At 28.4% G+C, this 24,263-nt stretch overlaps 1 protein-coding gene across 2 annotated transcripts in view; it reads left to right on the top strand.

Moving 5' to 3' along the window:
• LOC119675181 (upstream-binding protein 1-like) overlaps positions 1-24,263 on the top strand; it is a 52,303-nt gene that overhangs the window by 16,749 nt on the left and 11,291 nt on the right. For both annotated transcript variants that reach the window (XM_038086368.1, XM_038086370.1), the window contains exons 4-7: positions 22,526-22,598; positions 22,710-23,029; positions 23,166-23,259; positions 23,322-23,466. In XM_038086368.1, coding sequence (XP_037942296.1) covers positions 22,526-22,598; positions 22,710-23,029; positions 23,166-23,259; positions 23,322-23,466 — 632 coding nt within the window. The remainder of the gene's footprint in view (positions 1-22,525; positions 22,599-22,709; positions 23,030-23,165; positions 23,260-23,321; positions 23,467-24,263) is intronic.

The raw sequence follows: 24,263 nt of genomic DNA, 5'->3' as shown, positions 1-24,263 counted from the left end.
TATTATATATAATTTTTCGATTTGAATGATTACTTTATATCTTAATAAAAGAAAAATTGTGAGTCTTTCCTTTACAAACATTTGAAATATCTTACTGTTAAAAATAAAATTGAAATAAAAATTTTAATGGCTTTTTCTATATTAAAAACGTTTACAGCTTTTGTTTATAATACAAAACGGGGAAGACCCGCTTTGAAACGAGTTTTGCATTACGACCTTTCATTATGCAGATTTGAAAATATTTTAATACCGAAACTAAAGCAGGTTTTAAGTTTTTACTCGTGCTCGCATGCATAAACCTACTTTAGGCCTTACTCACGGAGTATTTACAAATTGTAAATATTGTAAATGAATACAGATAAGGGAAATATGTAAATATTTACAATATTTAAATAATTTTTATTAACCAAAAAGAATTTTGATAGTACAACTAATTAACGTTTTCAAATGCAACTTAATTAACACGATAGATAGTCGTGTTTACATAGAGGAACTTGATTACGATAGTACTTTAGGTTTCATTTTAATAAATTAATAAAGTAACTGTGTCTATTATTTATTTAATTATTTAATTTTTTAATTGCAAATATCTAATTGATCATCTTTAGTATAAATTAATTAAATTTAATAATTGATGGTCGATAACACTTATTATTTGTTTATTTATCTTTATTTTATTTCATAATGAAAAGCTTCACACGACATCAAATACTGAACTTAATGTATAATTATTGTTCACTTTTGTTTTTAAGTAACTATAATTAAATACAAATTAAGAGAGTAATTTTAAAATAGTCGCGAAAACATTTAACGTTTCTTTAATTTTTTTAGCATTGTAATTTAATTTAAAAACGCAAAACTGTAATTTTGCGATCACGTCATCTTCAGGTCCAACTGCAAAAATATAATCTTTTCAAATGTATTTCTACAAAAATTTTTTTTTAAAGTTGACATATATATATAAATATATAATAAGTTACAGAAAAACACTTATATTATTTACAAAGTTTGTAAACGAGTGGAAAATTACTTCTAATTTTTTATAACATAATTTTAAATACATCAATTCTCATATTGACCACCATTCCGGTTGAGAAAACATGTTTCGCTCTTTTTTTTAAAAAATTTTGAATTATTATAAACATAAATAATACATTCAATAAAAACTCCAAACTGAGACTCCATTTGATTCTCCTCTATATTTCAAACGCCTTCTGTAAGCGAATGTATGTAAATATCTTCGACCAGCCAAAGTTCTTGTACTCGTGCGCGGGCTCGAGTTCGATTCTTGTAACTTCTTCGACGTTCAAATGTAAAGAAACTTGTTTAAAAATTCTTAATACATTTTTCTTCTCTCATCCAATTGAAGTGCAGCTGAAAATAACCTGAATTTGGTATTGGCTTTTTGAGTTTTTTAATAAAATTTATACAATACAGTATTTGAAAACTTGTTTTTAAAAAATATTAAGAAACACAACAACAATCTATACATCAACATCACTTCTTTATACCACACAATATTAAAAGCGTTAATTAATTCATATAAAATGGTTTTTTCATTAATTATCGCCGAATTGAAGCGAACAATAAAAAACAATAACAATTAGCATAGGCCTTATGTTAATACACGAACTTATTTCGCTAATGGCCTTAAAATCCTGATATCTATGGCTTATGGCTTTCTGCACTGCTGAACATATTTTACTACTCAGCAACTAAGAGAAGGGTACTTTATCTAGTTAAACTTTATAATTATAATTTATAATTGAGTCTCGAATAGTATTTACGAAGTTTTTTCAATAAATTCTAATTATAGACGAAACACTATAGTAGTGGTTTGTCACTATATCTCTCAAACAATAATATAGTCGTATAAGCGTATTTAATAGATGCTTCAGAAATAGAAGAGAAGGCAGTTGACTTCACAAGGCAGTGTTAGACTGTTGAGATTTATATGACATAAGGTATTTTTAAATAAACTTTTGCTAAACATGTTTGATGTAAAAACTCTTTGCGAAAGCATTTCGTTTTAAATAGTCTATATATGTTCAATTTTAGGCCTTTTTTTTGTAAGCATATTACAAAAGAACAACTGCTTATTTTAAGAATAACATATAAAACAACAACACTGCTGGCTTACTTAGTTCAACCTTTTTGAAATCCCTTAACTAATAAGCAGCTCAAATCATATGGTTGCCAGGACTAAAAATTCGTCTATTGTGAAGGACTTTTGGAAGTACCTACGAAATTTTTGTTTTAAATAATCTATATATGTTCAATTTAAGGTCTTTTTTCTGTGAGCATATTACAAAAGAACAACTGCTTATTTTAAAAATAACATATGAAACAACAACACTGTTGGCTTATTTAGTCCAACCTTTTTGAAATCCTTTAACTAATAAGCAGCTCAAATGCAACCCTTTGCAGTTTAGGGTTAAACACGGTCTTGAACGCGTTTAGACTAACAATTGTATGAGCTTAAACATGTTTAACAACACGTTTAAGCACTTGCACTTAAACCTGCTCCACAGAGTTAAACTGGTTTAACACGTATGTTTGAAAAAACTAATTGTCATGCTTGACAAGAAGAGCAATAAATTAAATGTCAATACTATTTTTCACTACGAAATGAATTAGAAAAAATCTAAAAAATACAAAAATTAAGGTTTTTGTTTAGTGATAACAATAAACTAATTCATTCATTTGTGAATTCATTGTAGTTGCAAACTTTTGCCACATCCACCGTAATTTATCTGATATCTGATTTTATTTCGTTAGAAACTATATTATTTATAGAAAAAAAAATATAATATATAACACAAACTATTTAACTACAAATAAAATTCAGCTTAAAAATCAATTTTCTTAATTTTTGGATATATGAACTACCCTACCGGCTATTTATAGGGTAATTCATTTTGTAATTCCAAAAGCAAATGTGAATAAAATAGATTTCTAATTGAGATTTTGATAAAATTTTTATTTTGATATATTATTACAACCCTACTATAAATTATATTATGTGAAATATTAAATTATTTAAATATTCTCTATTGAACATTCTATAGTACTTATTGGTCATAACTTGACTTCTGTTCGTTCTGAAAGCATCCAAACTTTGTAAATTATCCTCATTAAGACGATCCTTTGCGTAAACTTCATACAAAAAATTCCAGTGGTGACGTATTACAGGTAGCCTATTGAAGTCACCAAAACATGAAATTAGACGTTCGGAAAATTTTCAGTTCAAAGAAATCAAAACAGCAGATATTGTGTGATTTATGGCTTAGCCCTGTTAAAACCACATACCTTTCAAATCCATATCTTTTACTACAAGCCAAAAAAATTTTTTATCATGTGACCGTAGCGATGAAAATTAACAGTTTGTAGTCTACTTCTCACTTTCGATTTTCGAAATAAGTGATAATATGACATCTCTAGATCAAATACTACACAGTGATTTCTTGTGGATGTAATGGGCCTTTCACAACTACTTGTGAATTTGCACTGCTCCATTTATGATAATACTGTTACTTGACATTTTAATCAAACAAAATGTGAGCTTGAACATTGAAGTAAATTTTTGTAGGAAGTTTTCACAATCACAACATTCAGTAGTTGTTAAAAAATCCATATGGTAAAATGCTAAACCTTGAACTACAAACTAAAACTTATTAATAGGTCTTCCACAGCAATTTTTTTTTATTAACAAGACAAGTTCATTGTCGATTGTTGCTGCTATTGTTGCTTACATTATATGCGTGATATATATAAATATATATATATGCGTGAATGTACAAATGTGAATGTTATTAAATCTCAAGTTCATCGAAACGTTAAATATATAGTTCTTAATTTTGTGTGTTATTTATTCCAAACTTCATAAAACACCAACTAAGAAATAAGAACACTTTGTGGCATCAAATCTTAATTAAGAATTATTAATTAATTAAATTTATTTATTAATTAATATATAATTATTATTTAGTTTTATTTAATAATTAGTAAATCATTTTATTTAGTTTAGCTTATAGAGAAGTTTTCAATATCTAATATAATAATTATAGCATAACATTTTTAGAGTCTTTTCAAAAAAATAATATAAATATTAATTCATTAATATTAAGAATAAAATATTTATTATTATAAAAGTTTATATATTCCTAAAATTTTGTGAAATAGTTGTTGTTACTGTACAATACGTTTAAAACTTTATATTACATAGTTCTAATAATAACGTGTAAAAGACATTATGGCATTTATGTAAAGAATTATTGATATTTAATGGATTAGAGTCAGTTGAAGTAGGAACAATATAGATATTTGATGGTTAATTCTTTCTAATCGGTACAACTTCTGTAATAATCATTTGATTGATAATATTAATTCGTGAGGAATGCTGACCCATAACACAAAGTCCGGGTTATGATTTTTCTTCGCCTGAAATGAAGTTATCTTAATAAAATTGTTATTTCCGTGAGCATATTTCATTTATATTTATTTAGATTTTATTTTTATTTTATTTTTTACTTTATTTTTTATTTTTATTTTATATTTTACATATTTTAATTATAACTTTCAACAATGCTACAGATCCAATCTGTTCTCATTTTTGGGAAATAATTTAATTTTAGTTCCTTTCCTTGCAAATTCGTCTGCTATACAGTTTTCCTTTAGACCGCTGTGCTCTATAACTGAAAACTATAGATATGTTGAACTGCTACTCAATTTCACTATATTTAGAAACTTATGGCCATAACCAACTAACATTATATTTAAAGTGTTACAGATATAAGACTAATTCTTCTGATTATTTAATAAATTTTTAGAATTGAAATTTTTAACCCTTTTAAGGCGATTACAAAAATTATGAAGCCCATATATTCACAAATTCTTTCTACATATATTTTTCACTTAGACTCAAGTTCCTCTGATGCCTGGCTGTCAAAGTAAATATGGGCCAAAGAACATTGTTATCTGAATAGCATAAATTTTTAGTTGAAAGACACTGCCGAAATCAGGAAGTTCGAAATGTAAATTTGATCTTAAGAAAAATTTTTTTTAATTATGTGCAGAAAACATTAACCCATCAATGGTTGACCTAGTAGTGTAAAATTTTTGTTGATATTAAAATGGTTTTTCGCTCCTAAACGTTTTGTTCCATTTGACATTGTTTGATGAGATCATAATAGTTAAATTTACTCAAAATGTGTACATATATATTGTCAAGTTGATTAACAACATATAGTACTCGTAATATAAAAATAATTAAAATTCAGACTACAGCATTTTTTTGCGTTCGATGCAATTTCGTTTAAAAATTGGACTTCATTATTATGCAGTTTGATGACGATTTAATACTCAGAAACTTTTATAGAGTCAATGCAATACATTCATACGTATTATAAATTTGTTACTCTTACATTGTTATGTATTTTCATATATCATTTTTCATTGAAATATTCAGAAAGTTTCCTCAAATTTCAATCTACTTTAATTAAGAGTTGACACAATTTATTCATAAATTTTTTAAATTCTTATTATTACATAAATATATATTGTAAAATTATGTATTTTTTACTTGTTTTAAATTAAATCCTAACTTTTTTTTATATTTATTATTATTATTATTATTAATTCAAGAACTTAGTCTATACACGTTATATTTATTTATATTTAAATCCTTATTTTATCATCTCAATTTTAAGGATGTTCGCTTACATTTATTCATATTAAACATATCATAAGTTTCTATGAAAATTATCATTCACTAATATTCACTGCAGTGGTTTTCATGAAAAAAGCGGCAAAGAACATTCTTCTCTTCTCTGAATATATAGAATTCGTATTTTTATAACAAAATGTGTTGCAATCCTTTGTACTAATACTTCCAACACATTAGTTTATAATTTTCAATTATAATTCTACTAAATTATACATAAATAGTACTCTTCAGAACTCTAGTTCTACTTTTTCCATTATTATTTTTACTTTTGAACCCAAAGATGTTTGTGTAATTTCTTAGTGTTTGTCGATAAATATTGCTTTACACTTTGTTTATACTCGTAATAACTCTGCATGCATAGGCATATTTATAATTATTTCATATTCATATTAAGTGTATCAGAGCAGGTAATTGTTCGAAGTCAAATAGTAAATGGTATTATAAATATATTTATGCAAAAATTGTTATAAGCTACAGATCGCACTTTTTGAGATTATAATATGTTGTGTTGATTGGCTTTTATTTCTGATTCAGATCGATCGAATGACAGACTGTACGAAGTGAAGTAATTAAGCCACTGCGTGCTCTGTGAGTTTGGCATTTTAATATTACACAGAGTGTAAAAAAAAAATACGATTAAAATACAGAATTTAAACCCTAAATTGCTTCATATTACGAGTATAACAAAATTTATTTTTATTTAAAATTTAAAAACGTGTGGTCATTTACAAGATACATAAACATAAATATTTAGTTACCTAAGTCTTGTATATATATATTTAATCCTTTAACTCCTAGGAGAAGCATAGGGCCGCAACAAATAACTTTCATTCGGTACGATTGGTGGCCAATAGCTTCAACTCTCCCCAGTCTTTCCACATGTGTGACATTTCCGTGTCGTTTTGTCTTCTCCATGCGGGTTCAACTCAATCGCCATTCTTGTGGTGTCGTCAGTCGGTCTGCGCAAAGTGTGACCGATCCATTCCCATTTTCGGTTTTTAGTTTCGTTTCTCATGGGTATTTGCTGAGTTAGAGACCATAGACGATCGTTTGAAATTATATTTTGATAAAATACTTTAACAATTTTGCGTAATGAGTGATTTACCAAAAGTTTTGTATAGTCTGATCTTATTGTTGGGATACAAAGACCACACAAACCTCTAAATTAGACTTATCTAAATAATATTCCGAACTGTTCAAAAATAACATTAATAAATTAATATTTAGTTTAAATATTTGAAGTACTATACTATACTTTACAGTACAATAAAATGTTTTATTATAAAGTGTAGTTTTTTAAATAATTTAATATATATTTACTGTAGTGTGTTTTTTTAAATAATCTATTGGACACACCTAATTTTCGCATGTATTTTATATAAAAATGATGTATTTAATATACATGTATATATAAAAATTGAAGAATGCTGGCATCGTAGCCAAAAAGTGTAAATTAGTCAAGTTAAAGCTCATAGAGGCAAAGCCACCGGTTAAATTAATTTGATTACTTTTGATTAATTTTTTTTAATTTCGTATGATTATCGTGATTTCACACTAAAATTTAAATAACATTTTCATGCTAACTAATAGCTTGAAAAGTCTAAAAGTCTAACGCATTATATAGATATTTTGTTACATTTTGTATTTACAGTAACAATTAGTCTCAGTTAATGAAATTTGTCGGCAGAGTAGATAGATTTATTAGATTAAAGACAGGAAAGAGTCTGCTATTAAACAGATGAATTCGTTATCTGATCAAAATATCAGCAACATAAGCACGCAACTTACAGATGTGATAGAGTTACAGAAATTAATTCAATTTTTAATTATTTCAAATAAGTCTTACACGTTGGTGACGTTTCCCATAATTAGTACCTGGAACTACAAACAATTGATTCCATTAACGTTGCTGCACTAATTGCCAAAACGTGCATAGGTTTTCTGATTTTCACATATTTGCAAATTGTGATAATTTTTTAATTTAATTTATTTAACTATTTTTGACTTTATTACTATTTTTCAAAACTGTTTCGTTCTCTCGACTATCATCTTGATTTGAAATAATTCACATTTTAACTTGCTCAACTTTATTTAAATACAAAAAATCCAAAAAATCCAAAAAAATATAATTTTTCTTTCTTTTGTTAAAAATTTATTCTAGTAATCGCGTATTATGTCTACATTAATAGCGCAGTTATCACGATAGCACCGCTCCTACAGTGTTGTTTGAAGTAGAGTAAACACCTGATAAGAATTCATCATTATCATATAAAAACAAAAACAAAAAAACATGTCATAAGAAAATAGTATAGTAGTTGACTTTTTTTATTAAAATATAAGTTTGTTTTGTTTTTGTATTTAATTTAAAATAATATACTCTCGCACATATTTATTGTGTAAATGTATAGACAATTCTACTCAAGTCTACTCGTCTCATATTCATTTTATCAGCGCAATCGTATCAAGAGCAGACGAAAAAGGTCGCATCCAGCTTTCAATTTTCGTTATCAGCTTGGTACAGTCATGCACTTGAATGAATTTAGTTTTCCCTACTTATTGGAATCCATGCGAGTTTGTGAGTTTGAGATACATTTTAAGATGCAGTCGTTTTCTTTTTGTCGGTGAATATGTTAGCATTTAAAAGGAAAACCTGATAAACTAGTTAAAATCATGAAACACATTGTAAAATAAGAAAATTTTTAAAAATTATTTATTCAAATTTATGTGCAGCTTTTATTAAATCAATAAACTTTTTAGTATATTTATTAAGAAAGTCATAGTTCTTTGACCGAGCAACTTGTTTTTAGTAAAATCGAACTTTAATCGAATGATCTCTCCTAACTTCAAATAGAAACGTTAAAAACTATCTGCTGCAACAGCTGATTGCTATTTATTTAATAATTTATTTTTAATTAAATCTTGTCATATTCCATATGAATTATTTACTCAATTAAATCTTAAGAAATTTGTATATTTATACCAATAAAAAAATTCACTCATACATTTCAGATATTTTGCAAAAGATAATTTAATATATATTAACATATATCTGCCCAACGTTCGATTAATCCAACAGCATTTTAGATATTTTGCAAAAGATAATTTAATATATATTAACCCATATCTGCCCAACGTTCGATTAATCGAACAGCATTCCAGATATTTTGCAAAAGATAATTTAATATATATTAACCCATATCTGCCCAACATTAGATTAATCGAACAGCATTTCAGATATCTTGAAAAGATAATTTAATATATATTAACCCATATCTGCCCAACATTAGATTAATCGAACAGCAAATTTTACCATTTTTCATGGATTTTTTGTTTATATTAGAAAAATTTTAGAGTTTATATATGTCATTACTTTGAATGAATGAAGCTTTAGCTTTACAAAAATATTTGTGACTTCCCACCACACCTCCCACCCCTTACTAATTAAGCTTTAAAAAAACATTTTGACCAAAACTTCCAAAAAAAAAAATCTTTGGGCGGATGTGGGTTAAAGTCAAGAATAGTTTCATCAAAAACAAGAGACAAAAAGTATTGTAAGAAGCAACAGTAGAGTTTTATTTAGTAAATTAATTATTTAATATAAAATACACTATAACATTTTTTAAACTATGTAATCATATTAGAATTATATTCAGTCCAAATTTTGTATAAGAGTAAAATAACTAATCAGATTTATTAATTTAAGAACTCAATTTGACTGGATTCAGAGTAGATCTGTATGTAATAAGTAAAAAAGTAAATACTAACCATAAGTAAAATTTACTTATTCTTTGTAAAAAAAACAATGATTTCCTTGACTTGCCATAATTAGTAATGCAAATAGCATTATATTATATTAGGTTTGTTCCACGAGCTACTTGTAGTAACTTTGAGTAACACTGTGTATAATTTTCCAGTAAATGAGAGCATCTGAGAGAGCGTAACAACCCTGTCGAAATGTGAAAATGCTACAAAGACTTTACTCGTACATTTTATTTCAAGTAAAATTGTTGTTGATGTGTGAATCAGCTCTTTTGGTTTGAATTTAAATTTTTGTATTGTTTATTTGCGCTGCACTGATGTTTTCACCAGATTTTACACAAAGCTGTTCCATGGAAATCTGTGTAAAGAACGTAATTTGGCACTTTATTTATGTTATGCCCCCAGTTTGTACTTTACTTGTGTTTTACTCAATTTTTACTGTGAATAACTGGTGGAACAGACCGATTATTTATAAAGATACAAATAAAGTGAGAACTACTTTTTAAAGAAGGTTAGTATTTAAGGGTTAATAGTCTGACAAACAGACAAAAAAACAGAAAAATATTAATGACAGGGATGTTTAAATTGTTTTCTCAAGTTATGTTAATCTAGAACAGGGCTGTTTAATCTGCAGCATTGTAAGCATATTTGTTTTGTAATACTCTTTGCTATATACGTTCACACAATTGCCTGTTTAGTTGAACTTCATATGCCCATTCATATAAAAGTTTTAATGGATATGGAATGACAAAGTTGTTTTTAGTAGATTTTAGTAGAGAAGAAACAATTGATTTTCATTTTTTCCAAAATTGATTTTAAAATGTGTTTTATTCCGAAATCGACAAATTTTCTTTCATGAGTTGGAGTTCATTACCATTAAAATGTAGTGCTCTCTACTGATTTAGAATATATGAGCATATGGTGTTTAGCGTATCCTTCGCAGTAGTATAGATACTTTTACAAACAAAGCATACCCATTTCATACCATATGTGCAAAGGGTGTAATAAAGTTATCTATTTTCATTAATATGGTGCTTTTGATTTAATTAAATAATTAATATCTTTATTACCTGAGATGGGTAATAATGTGCGAGTATTTACTCATATATATGTTATGAATAAATTAAAAATAAATTAATATGAACACATAAATAAATATATCAAAATTTTCATAATTCAATTAGTAAATAAAATAATTAGTGCTTTGATGAGAAATAAAACTGATATACATCGGTAAAACCAGATTGGATGATTATTTTATTTATTTCTATGATTATTTACCTATGATACATTTCAAAATTTGTCAAGATGTATAAAATAGTAAATTATTTTAAAAAGTAAAAAAGTCACACAGTACAAATGTCAAACTGCTTATTAATCATTATATTCAATTACTATATCAGCTCACGTGTTCACGTCATTTAAATGAGCAGCCAATACCCGACATAAATATATGCATTGAAATAAACATTTTAGAAGAGCCAGGTAACAGCACCGTAAATCGCAAGTAGTAATTGTTGATTGAAAATACTTATATTGCTTTTCCAAGTAATTTCCTCTTTGTTTTATATACTTTTGCACGTATTTGAATCATTTGTCATAAGATTCCTTTCACTCCGCTTTGCATACCTCTAGAAAATCGAAAATTGAGAATTGTATTAGAAAACAACCGTATGATAGATAGATATTTAAAAAAATACAGCGAAGCTAAATTAGATAAATAACACCTTAAACATATTTAAAGATAGATTGTTTTAATTTTTAATAGTCTTATTAAATTTTATCATACCTAAGATGTTCCAAAGTGGGTACCACGTTAGCTGACACTAACGTGTCAAATTTTGAGAAGCGGGGGTCTATTTTAAGTACAAAAAAAAATGGTTCTACAAAAAAGACATCAACAATTTAGAGAACTTGAACTGAATGTAGCACTCTTAAAGGAAAATGTGTTCATAAATAAAGTCCATTTTTCCAAAATTCAAATCCAGATCAATTCGAGTCTTTCCTAATTAGATCGGGAACTTATTAAGTGATGTGTTGATTATATTTTAATAGTAATTTTTTTTATTTTATGCTGATAGAAAAATGAGTATTTGATTTCGTTGTATTTTTACGGTTGTCTGAAAACAAATTTTAAACTAATTACGGATCACTGAACGTAGTTTCTAAATGAACTTTCTAGTGAGCGGACGTGTTTTTAAGCCGGTCTCGGAAAAATTTAAATTTCAGTATAAAAACAAGTAAATAACAATCACTTTTAAAAGAATTACTTTTGTTATTAATACAAAAATAAAAAACAGAACATTCTCGGACAAAAAAACAATTCCTAAAAGTGAAAAGTGCATAAAATATTAATTTGAAAATAGCGCGCGCTTTTTCGATTTTTGTTGATTTTTGCACAACTTTAATATAAAAAAAAACTCAAATAGCTGACAGAGACAGCAAATTATTTTCTAAAGCTCAAAATAAAAAAAGTGAGCAAGCATTCAAACAAAATATCAGTGCGGTTTTGTGAATATATAAACAAAACAAAAAAGTGCTGATAGAGACAGCTAGTATTATTACAAACGTGTTCCACAAAAGCTGTAATTGGAAGCCCGCAATTCATCACAACACAACACAACATCAAAACCAACATACGTGCTAACATTGGATTTTGGAATTTAAAGATATTAATTTTATTAATTATTATTATTTTTTTATTATTATTATTATTATTATTATTATTCTTAGTATAATTATTATTCTTTTTTCTCTCTTTTTGTTTTTATTTATATGTTTAATTATTAGAATATAAAGTATAATATTTTACACATTTTCATTTTATTTTTACATCTTCATTTTTATTTTCATTATTTTCTTCTTTATATTAATTTAATTTAATTTTACTTATATTTATATAGTTAATTTAATTTAATATCAATTAATATTAATAGTAGTTAAATTAAGTAAATCTTATAGCACACCTGCTATTTGCATATATAACCACGTATGCAAATGAGCAATCAAAATCTAGTTAGAAGACATACGATAAGCATTCCAAGTAAACGTAATGCTTATTTGGTAATAGACGCATCGAATACGTTGCCTCTGAAAACTACACAAACTGACAAAAGCTTGTCAAACATTGCACCTTCAGCAACTTCGCTTGCGTTTTCCGACTTAGCGAGTCCAAAAAATAAAATAAAGGTCCAAACAGGCATAGAACGCTATGTAAATATGAAACGCAAACTTAGTCCTCAAAAAAGCAATTCAAAAGTGCTAAAATAACTAAAACTATCAAAGATAGTGCAACTACAAACATTATTTCTGGCAATAGATTTGCTGAATTAGCTGAAACTACAGAAGAAGCTAATCAGCCTATTAACAAAAATTTTAAACCGCCTCCAATCTACTTGCGTGAACGCAGCTCAAATAACCTAGTTACAATCCTTGCAAGTCTGATTGGAAATAATACTTTTCATATTGTTCCTATAACTAGGGGCAATATACACGAAACCAAAATCCAAATCGACACTGAAAACAATTTTAGAGTCATAACCAAATATTTCGAAGACAGCAAAAAAAATTACTACACATACCAATTAAAGAGTAGTAAGGGCCTTGTTGTCGTAATTAAAGGTATCGAATCAGATGTAGAACCCATTGAGATAACAAATGCCCTAAGCGAAAAAGGCTTTAGCGCTAGAGCAGTAATAAATATTGTTAACAAAGATAAAATCCCACAACCTATGTTCAAAGTTGAACTTCACCCGGAAGCTTCTAAGCTTAAAAAAATGAGAGCCATCCCATCTACAACCTACAGTATTTACTTCACCGCAGAATTAGCGTTGAGGAGCCCCACAAAAGGAATGGTCCGGTGCAATGCACAAACTGCCAAGAGTATGGCCATACTAAGTCATATTGCACTCTTCGTACAGTGTGCGTAGCTTGTGGCGAGCTTCACCATAGTTCCGAATGCGATAAAAAAGCATTAAAGGATACCAACTCCAAAAAATGTAGCAACTGCAGTGGAAATCACACTGCAAACTACAGAGGCTGTCCTATTTATAAAGAACTAAAGCACAGGTTAGCTCTGCAGAAGGAAGCGTTGCGTAATCCTACAAGAAGCAACACCATTAAATTAGTTGAAGTACCTCAACCTTTAACTTCTAAGCCTGTTACACCAGGTGTTTCATATGCTAATGTCGTTAAATCTGACAAGCAACAAGCCCCTCCAGTTCAAAGTAATAGTTTGGAAATAATGATCTCCACTCTCACCCAAAGCTTAACTCAATTCATGTCAATCATGCAAACTACTCTTAACGAGATAGTTAAAATGCAAAGCCAATTAATGCAAATGTTTTTGTCTAATAAATAAGTACTTTAAAAATTTGTACATGGAATGCAAACGACTTAAGCCAACATAAACTTGAACTCACAAATTTTATGTTCCGAGAAAGTGGGGATGTAATGCCTCGCTCAGAAACACATCTAACAAACAAAAATTTCTTTTCTATTCCTGGTTATTTATTCTATAAAACCAATCACCCAGATGGCAAAGCACATGGTGGTACAGGTATTTTGATACGAAGGCGTCTAAAACACAATTTTCTAGGTGCATATGCTCATAACTATATGCAAGCAACATCAATATGCCTTAAGCACAAAGGAAAAAATTTAACTTTATCAGCAGTTTACTGCCCTCCTCGCTTCAACATTACTGAGACCCAATTTACGGATTACTTTTTAACTCTAGGTGAAAGATTATCTGCGGCGGGAGACTACAACGCTAAGCACACGTATTGGGGTTCACGACTCTGTAATTCAAAAGGAAAACAGCTCCACAATTCCATTCTAAATAGAAAAAATGCATTAGACGTAATTTCTCCTGGGCAGCCAACATATTGGTCTGCTGATAACAATAAAATACCAGACCTAATAGACTTCGCCGTGACCAAAGGCATAAGCAAAAATTTTATCTCAACATACACTAGCTGCGATTTGTTTTCTGACCATTTCCCAGTCACATTTTGCTTACTTGATGGTCCTCAGTTATACGACTGTTCCTATAGCCTTACAAGTCCTAGAACAAACTGGGTCAAATATAAAAAGTACATTAATTCACACATTACACAAATTACAAGATAACGTGTAAGTCTCATATTGAGGATGCAACCTCGGTTTTGAACTCAATTCTGATTTCAGCAGCAGAAAACTCCACCCCTAAAGGCAATAAAATTTACAGATTCAATAGAGTACTTACAAATAGTGACATAGAGAATTTAGTTTTACAAAAACGTAGGTTAAGGCGTGAATGGCAAAAATCTAGGTCCCCTTTGGCACAAAACTTATTTAAGGAATCCCAAAGGAGACTTAGATCTGCATTAAGTAATTAAGTCAAAGTCAGGCAATATAATTATATTTAAAACCTATGTTCAAATGGCAAAAACCATTCATCTTTGTGGAATGTTAGCAAAGGTATATATTCTCCCATAGACTCTGATTCTCCAATAAGTAACTCTCTTGGAAACTGGGCGTGAAGTGATGAAGAAAAATCTACCGTTTTTGCTGATTATCTAAAAGAGGTGTTCCAATCAAATCCTGCAACAGGACATTATGACTTTCCTACTCAGGATCTACCTGTACCATCTATTGACATGCATATCACGGCCAATGATTTTGTGCAAATAATCACAAATAAGTTCGATTGCAAAAAGGTACCGGGATATGATAATATCTCACCCATCATGATAAAAAATTTACCCCTTTTGGCTATAAATTTTATCACAAGACTTTTTAATGCTATTATTAAATTTGGTTTTTATCCAACAGAGTGGAAAACATTCATGATTATTATGATTCATAAATCAGGTAAAGATCCCACGCTTGCCTCTTCATACAGGCCAATAAGCTTACTGCCATGCCTTTCTAAACTCTTTGAAAGAGCACTGCTTTTAAAGCTAAAACCGTTCCTTGACGTTCAAAACTTAATACCCTCCCACCAGTTTGGTTTTAGGGAAAAACATGGAACTATTGAGCAAGTGAATCGTATAACGAATGAAATAAGACACGCATTTGAGCTCAGAGAATATTGTTCCGCGGTATTCCTCGATGTTAAACAAGCATTTGATAAAGTATGGCATAATGGACTCATATATAAGATACGCTATTCATTACCTGCAAATGTCCACTCAGTTTTAGAATCGTATCTGCATAATAGAAGCTTTAAAGTGAAATGCAAATCATATACTTCTAATAATTTCCCAATAGAAGCTGGCGTTCCACAAGGAAGTGTTCTTGGCCCTATATTGTATGTACTTTACACATCTGATATCCCGATAAGTAGTTCAGTTATCACCACAACGTTTGCCGATGATACGGCAATTTTATGCCGAAACAAAAACGCTGTGCTAGCTTCAAACCAACTTCAATCTCACTTATATCGGGTGGAGAAATGGTTGTCAAAATGGCGAATTAAAATTAACGAAGTAAAATGTAGACACGTCATTTTTACCTTAAATCGGAGTACATCTCCAACAATTTTACTAAACAACATTCCCATACCACAAGCAGATAATATAACGTACTTAGGTATCCACCTAGACAGACGACTAACTTGGCGCAAACATATTGAAGCCAAAAAAATTCAGATGAAGCTCCAAGCCTCTAAGTTGCATTGGCTCATTAATAGCAGATCTTCCCTGTGCCTAGAGTATAAAGTACTCTTGTATAACAGCATCATAAAACCAATATGGACTTATGGTATCCAGCTATTTGGCAATGCTAGTGCTTCAAATATTGAAATTATACAAAGAGCTCAGTCAAAAATACTAAGAATAATCACTGGTGCCCCATGGTATATTAGGAATGAAAGTATACACCGAGATCTACAAATTCCCCTAGTTAAAGCTGAATTTGACAATATAAGAAAAAAATACAATAAAAGGCTGACAGAGCATGTTAATCCCTTAGCAAGAAATCTCGCACTTTTATCCATTACTTCCCGTCTAAAAAGAGCTGACCGTCCATCCGTTAATTAATATTCAACAGCTTGAAGTAAAAACCGCACCTTTCTTTTTAGTAATCTGTTAAAGTGGAACCACTTTCTTAAGAAACCATCTAACATTCACTCTAATGAAATTTAACCCATTAATCTAAGTGAGGTTCGTGATATAAGGTTTACTTATTTTATTTTATTTTATACAATATATAATTAAAATAAAAATTTGTAACATTATGTAATTAGTTATAAGATTTTACAACTTATTGTTAGTCTCATTTTAAGAGAAGATGCAATAAATAAATGTATGTTTTAAAAAAAAAAAAAAAATATTGCATTAATGATTTATAGTCATACATTGAATTGTAGCATAACTTTTGTATACTACTATATGGTATACTAAAAATATAGTAGTAGTAAATATACTACAGTTTTGTAAAAAAATTATGAATTTTTATATGTTGTATATAGAAAGCTGTGCCCCACACCTCATGTATCAGTGTCCATCATTAACTAGGAGAAGATTTGAAATCTTCTAAGCCCCCTATTCTTACCGACCTAATAGAGCTGTTATCTTGTAAAATTGCTTGCATAGTCAAGTTTATAGAATTGTTAGATTGGTTGATCTTTATCTAATGGAAGAGTCGTGTCTTTCCGTGTTGTTCGTATGCTGACCTCTAGTCGGCGCATGGTACAAACGTTAAACCTGTGGTACTACAATGGGTCATTATTTGAGCTTAAATAGGATATAACACATGATGCTTATAATCAATATAATACCAACATTTGCAGGAATGACAAGCGAAGCGATGGAAATCAATATATTTTGATTTTTCATCAGTCTTGCTCGTTTATTTTTTTCATATATAATCAGATTTTTGTCGGCTTCCATGCAAATTTCATTCTGTTTTATGGGATAGAGGAGAAAACATCGTTGAAATGTAAGCACGATTTTATTTTGTAGTATATTTGTTGTATTTTATTAATATATTTGTTCTAATTTTTTGCTGAGAAGTGTTCAAAAAAATGTCGACTGTACATGATGTGTAATAACAAGGATGTGAGCCCGGCGAACAAGCCAGGTATCATGTGTAAAACCCGCCTAAGTGGGCTTAGGGCACAAGGCCAACACTTCAACGTAACCTGACCTACATATTATATATGTTTACGATGTTGTGAAAACATAAATATGTAAGCACTGAAAATTGTATGCGTACCTTAAAAGGTAATAGAATTAAATATTATTATTGTTGATTTTACAATGGATTTCCTATAAGTGTATTATTCTGGGAATTATTTAACGGCTTTTTGACAGAACTTTTGTTTTATTGATAAAAATTACTTATACCGACGGGAATTGTTCACTAGCATTTTCAACTTTTTAGCTTTCTATATACAGTTTTCCATCCCTTTGAAGTAATACCTAACTTCTCATCTATATAGAATATTTCCATTTTCATTGAAAATTATTTTTATAAAAACCTAAAATCACATTCGAAAAATAAAACAATATATTTTGAAATAAATTATTTTATATTTATGTGATAACGTAGTCTTTACACTGGTACATATATCAGCATGTTTACATATAAAAAAATATATATTCACTTCAACGGAAAATAATTAAATCAAAGGGCCATTTTGAGAAATAAATACTTGAACTTTAGTACAAAAAAAAATAAATAAATAAAAGTCAGAAAAGAAAAAAAAATGCACCTACTAGTATTGAAATTAAATACGTTTTGAAACCCAAATCAACAATAATTGTTAATGTGTTAATTATTTAATGTTTATATTATTAATAATGATATGAAAATAAGATTGTGTTTTGAGCTTTAAATTTCATACACAAATTTTTCACTTCGCCGCTTCATATTTAATATCAATTTAAATGTCTGAAGTGTTGTATAAACTTTAATTTTCGTTTAAAAATTAAAGAAAAGAAAAGAGAAAATTTATAATCAGTTCCAATAATAAAAATAAAATCTAGTGACATATTTACAATCGAAATTAAAATGATAAGTGTTCGATAAGTTGCGGCGTAATCGATTTTTATTGACGCACTTCTTTTCGAAATTTCAGCAATGTACGATTATATCAAATTTTGCATAGTCTAAGTACTACTGACTAAAAAGTCAAGATAATATGTGTACTTATGTGTACTTATACATATAATGTGCTTATACAACTATACAATAATACGAGTATAATCGCACAAAAATAAACTTGTTAAAATGGAAAATAATTACTTTATGAATTTCGATAACCGCAATTCTAATCGACGATTCGGGTGTTATCAAATAAACTCAGGTGGTATGTTTTTTTATTGTTGTTTTTCTTATTCTTGTTTTATAATGTTTTGTTTCTGTTTTTTAAATCAAGTTATAACGTCATCTACGTCTTTCCCTAACAGTCGGTCAAGTTTTATCTAAAACACAATTTAAATAAAATTTCTTTTTATTTCATTTGTTAGAATTTTGTAGATAAATTACGAGTATATGTAGTACTCTAGCAGAAGCTAATCGTTATTATTTATGACGACTATGCTAACGATCAAAATAGCCAGACATTTTTAATAACACATATATGTATATATATTTGCATATATGTGTATACAGGAGCGTATACAGAGACTCATTTAAGGGGGGTTTTGAAATTAATGATATATATATATATTTACATATAAGTGTATACAGGAGCGTATACAGAGACTCATTTAAGGGGGGAATTTTTGGAACTAATTCAAAGATTGGATGAAAAACTTGAACTGAAAAAATAGCAATCATATCTAGTATAGGATGTTCCGAAATAATTTAGAGGATAGCCGGTTTGAACACCGAAACCCCCTTATATCCACCACTGTGTATGGATATATAATTATATATATATATATGTATATATATTTTCTACTACTACATATTAACCGAGATTTAATACGCATTAATGTTGTTTATATGTTTATTATCGATGGTTTAAGTTACATATTTCATAAACAATTTGTATTTAAGTTCTTTTCTTCTTAGTTTTAATTATTAAAATATTTTTATTATAAGCCATAAGAAATTATTGTGGTTTTAATATAATACAAAATCGTGTAGGAATTTAATTCATTTAACAAGTCAAATGAAATAAATTAAAATAATCATTAATAAAAACCAAACCGGTAAGTCAAGTAATAAGTTAATACTCGTAGAAGAATTAAAGTAATTCTAGTATCATAACTATCTGTTAATTGCATCTAATAATCATGAATGTATCAGTGTAGATGTTTATAGATGTTATATAATCTAATAAGGTTTTCCTGCTGTGCTTGCAATTGGGATAGGCGTATTAAAAACTATCTGATAAATTGTAATATAATAGGAATTTTTTTTATTTAAAGCGTGTCTATAAGAATTATTATGATATTCCTGGAGAGAATCTCCTAAGTTTTCTTAAATAGATTAAGATTGTTAAAACTAATAATATCTTTTAGTTTCAAAATTCAGCCATAATTGTACTATATGTAATAAAGTTGAATGAAGATACTCGATTCTTTTCTTGGCAATTGTGAGTAACAAAATGATAAAATTGGCTGAAATTTCATTCCGTAGAGGTATAGAGGTATTTAGGTACTGGTAATTAGATACTAGAATCGTTTCCTGTACCCCTGCAGGGTACGAGCAGATAATATTGGCAGCAGTTTCCTTCTGCAGAGATAAATTAGTATTTCGTTGTACCAGGTTAAAATTGAATTTAAAAAGCTATGATAATTTCCTTAAAAAGAGATTGCTCGCATTAAAAGATTGATATTAAAACCATGCTTACTTACTTATTTGGACATAACAACCCGTTACCGGGTTACCCCTTACGCAGCATGTTGGTCCTGCGCCTCTGCTGCGTGCTCGCCTTCTCCAGTCTCATACATCAAGTCTGGTTAGTGCACCCTCAACTTGATCACACCACTGGAGACACGGTCTACCTCTACACCTTCTTTCTGTAACTATTGCTTCAAATACCTTTTTCGCTGGAGCATGCATAAATGCTATTAATGACAATACATATTATTTAAAGTGGGTATGCTTATACACTCCAATATAAAGAACGAAATAAAGACTTGTAAAACTAGTAGCTCCAAATAATTCTATTTTATTTTCGTGAGAACCATTAGAAACAGATGATACGTTCCAGAATGTCCTTAATGACAAATTTGTTACATTCGTTACTGCTGATAATAATTAGCTTAGTTAGGATAGGTGTATAAAGATTCTTTGTTAAAATACTACGCATAAATCTAAAGCTTTCCATACTTTGAGTGACATATTATTATTAATAAATTTTTTTGTATTTATGAAATTAGAATTTGATGGAAGTGATAAAAAAAAAGATCTTAGTCAACTAACAGTACTAGGTTAGGTTATACAAATCACTAAAGTCAATTCTATCAAATAATGTTTTTAGTAACTTTGATAAAAAACTATTGGACGTCTGCGTATATATATATATATATAAATTGTTAGCGATGTAGTAAATAGCCGTAAAACATGGGAGAAGAACGTGCTAAAATAGATTTAGTTTACAACCTTTGAGTTGACTAAGGTGATAAAAGGGTTCCGTTTGATAGTCATGATAAAAATAGATGGGTGTGCGTGATTGGGCAAATGGTGTATCAGTACAGGAAAAATGGAACGCATTGGTTATGTAAGCAATAATCCACCAAGGACTGTAACGATAAGAAAGAAGAAAATGTAACGAAAATGAATTTTCATATTGTCGTTATTCATAGACAACAATAAATAGCTGAATCAGTGATATAGGAGGCAAATAAGTATGCGTGTGCCTAAGCCTGGGTATCAAATCGGGAATAATCATACGTTTTGATTATGTTAGCACTGAATCACGATTCAAAATTGAACATTAAAGCAAGTGAATATAGTTATTGATCGACAACAAGGAATAGATAGATCGGTCTATGGTGTAGGAGAGAATTTAAACAAAATAAATGTATATGATTAGGCAGTCGATATCTGATATATCGGGGATTGTGGAACTTTCCAACGACTGCTAGGATGAAAAATAAGAGGATATAAAGCAAACAAGTATAATTATTGATATCGTTATGCTATGTTTCTGAACATTTGTGAAATTAGTATTTAGAACTTATGATTTACTAATTTCAAAAATGCCGGTAGAAGATACGAAAGTAAAGAACAATGGTATCAAGATAACATACACATTGCGCATTTTTTAAAGTTAATTATGGATTATTAAGTCATAAAAGCTTTGCAGTTAATAAACTTTATATATTATAAATATATTACATACTTCAAAATAATATACGACCACACTAAGAGATAGTGTGGAGCTTAAACACGAAGACCATTTTAATGTGTTATTATTATTATTATTTTATGATTACTTTCATTAAAAGTGTTTAACGTTTTAAAAAAAGTTTTTATATTCTGTGTTAATGTTAAAAAGACTTGACCTAATTCGTAAGTTCCGCCAATATTATTATTTTAGCGATGAAATCAAATTCATATATATGTTATGCATATAATATGTATATATAAATATATTACTTTATTTTCTTAAAAATGTATATTTAATCAGAAATGATTTGATTAAGAACACGCAAATGTATATGTATTTTGATAATAACTATAAAACACTCATCAAATTTTTTCAGTTAATTAAAATATATCTTGACAAATATTTGAATTGAAATTTAGAAAAATATATATTAATTAACACGTGGTAATTCTTGAGAAAGAAGTGAGTGTCTCCAAAGCAATAAGAAAAAATTCAATTCATTAAGAAAAAATGAGTTAAATAATTTACTTTGTATTTGATGAACAAATAAAATTGTTTTTTTTTATTAATTTTTTCTTCATAGAATTAGTAACGTATTTCTATAAATATTAATGTATATTATATATGTATGTATGTTCTAATATAAAAATTGAAATAGATGTTTGATGACATAATGACTTAAATTTTTTTTTTTAAATATACGTCATATTTGCAAACTTTTTTTAAAATAACTTATTATTTTATATATCTTTTCTTATTTATTGCAGGTCGCGGTAGTTGGGCCGATGATATAGGATTCGATTTAAATGCAGAATTTAATAGCAACTCATATCTTAATAAGTAAGTTCTCTCGATATTTAGTATTGTTCTAAATGTATATACTTATCTTACATATGCATATTTTTCTATATATATATATATATATTAATCCGTTTGTAATTCCTTTTGAAGTGAATTTTTGTCGTTCTCTCCTAACCTGACCGTGCTTAAACAAGAGCCTCAAACTGAGCAATTAAAGGTGAACAAAAGTCTATTGAACTCAAACACTGTTGGGAATATATCAAAGACCGACAAATCAACTTCAGCAGATGATCCAACATTAAATAATCAAGATCAAACAAAAAATGAGGTGAACGACAAATCGTGCAGTTGTGGCTCGCCCCAGAGTACGCAACAAGGTTTTGAACAGAACTTGACAATTGTCGATAAGCGTATCAATGACGTTCCAGATTTTGACAACAGCAATGCACCAAGCGCTGAAAAAACACAATGTAAGTACAAAAAAAAAATTAAGTTTAAATTAAAAATTATAAAAATATATTTGTAATTGTTTTCAATGAGAATATTGTAGCTTTTAATAAATAATCTATAAATCTATAAAAAAAAAATTATGTTTTTTTTCCGCAGCACAGAGCAATGTCGTCGTTCAGCAATTAAGTGTAATTGATGCCAATAAAATTGAGAACTTACCAATTGCCACAACTAATTCTGACGATCACAAGTATGAAACTATCTTATTTATATTTTTTAGAAGATATTGAACCCTATTTTTGCAATTTTTAGATTTCAGTACATTTTGGCAGCAGCAACGTCTATTGCAACCAAAAATAATGAGGAGACCCTCACTTATTTGAATCAGAGTCAAAGCTATGAAATAAAATTGAAGAAAATCGGAGATCTTTCTTACTATCGGGATAAGATTCTAAAGGTAAAAGAAGTCATAAATAATTATGCCTACAATGAAGCAAAAATGAAACTATTTTAAAAGATTTTAATCAATTGCAATATATAGTCAAATTTTCATAATTCGAACTTCTATAACTCAAATTTTCTATAACTTAAACTTAATAGAGTGCAACAAGGTTTATAGAGCAAATTAGATACAATCACAAAAAAAATTCTTTATCTCGAAGTATACATAAGTCGAACCTTTTCTTCGAGTTATGAAAGTTTGACTGTATCTATAGATAGATAGATGGATATAAATATGGATAGAATTGTTCTATAGCAATTGTGAAGGATATAAATAAAAATATAGAATTTAATTATCAGTTGTTGAATAATTGAAGCGAAAATTAATTAGATTAATTAAGAATGCTGTTTAATAATATTTGTGCCTAATACACGCTCCATCACGCTTATCAAGAGCAAAGACTGAAATAATTGCTAATATGTATAAATGTCTAGAATAACGTATAAACTTTTTTTTCAAGATTAAATTTGTTTTACATTACTTGTTGCAATATTTAAAGAACAATTCTGCAATACAAAATATATTTAGACATGATAACTTATATATACTTTTTAAGATTAGCTTAAAACCGAAATATTGCCTTGTAACTGTGAGGTTGTTAAATCCTTACTTGTCAATATTGTTTGTAAAAAATATATAGAGATATATATTTAAATGAAAAATACTTTTTTCATTTAAATATATATCTCTATATATTTTTTACAAACAATATTAAAAATTTAATAAAATAAGTAAAGATCTTAAAAGCGATA

The sequence above is a fragment of the Teleopsis dalmanni genome, chromosome 2 (genome assembly GCF_002237135.1).
Source record: "Teleopsis dalmanni isolate 2A chromosome 2, ASM223713v2, whole genome shotgun sequence".
NCBI classification, from domain to species: Eukaryota; Metazoa; Arthropoda; class Insecta; order Diptera; family Diopsidae; genus Teleopsis; species Teleopsis dalmanni.
The sequence above is the reverse complement of the archived record's forward strand: the minus strand, read 5'-3'. Positions and strand labels throughout refer to the sequence as shown.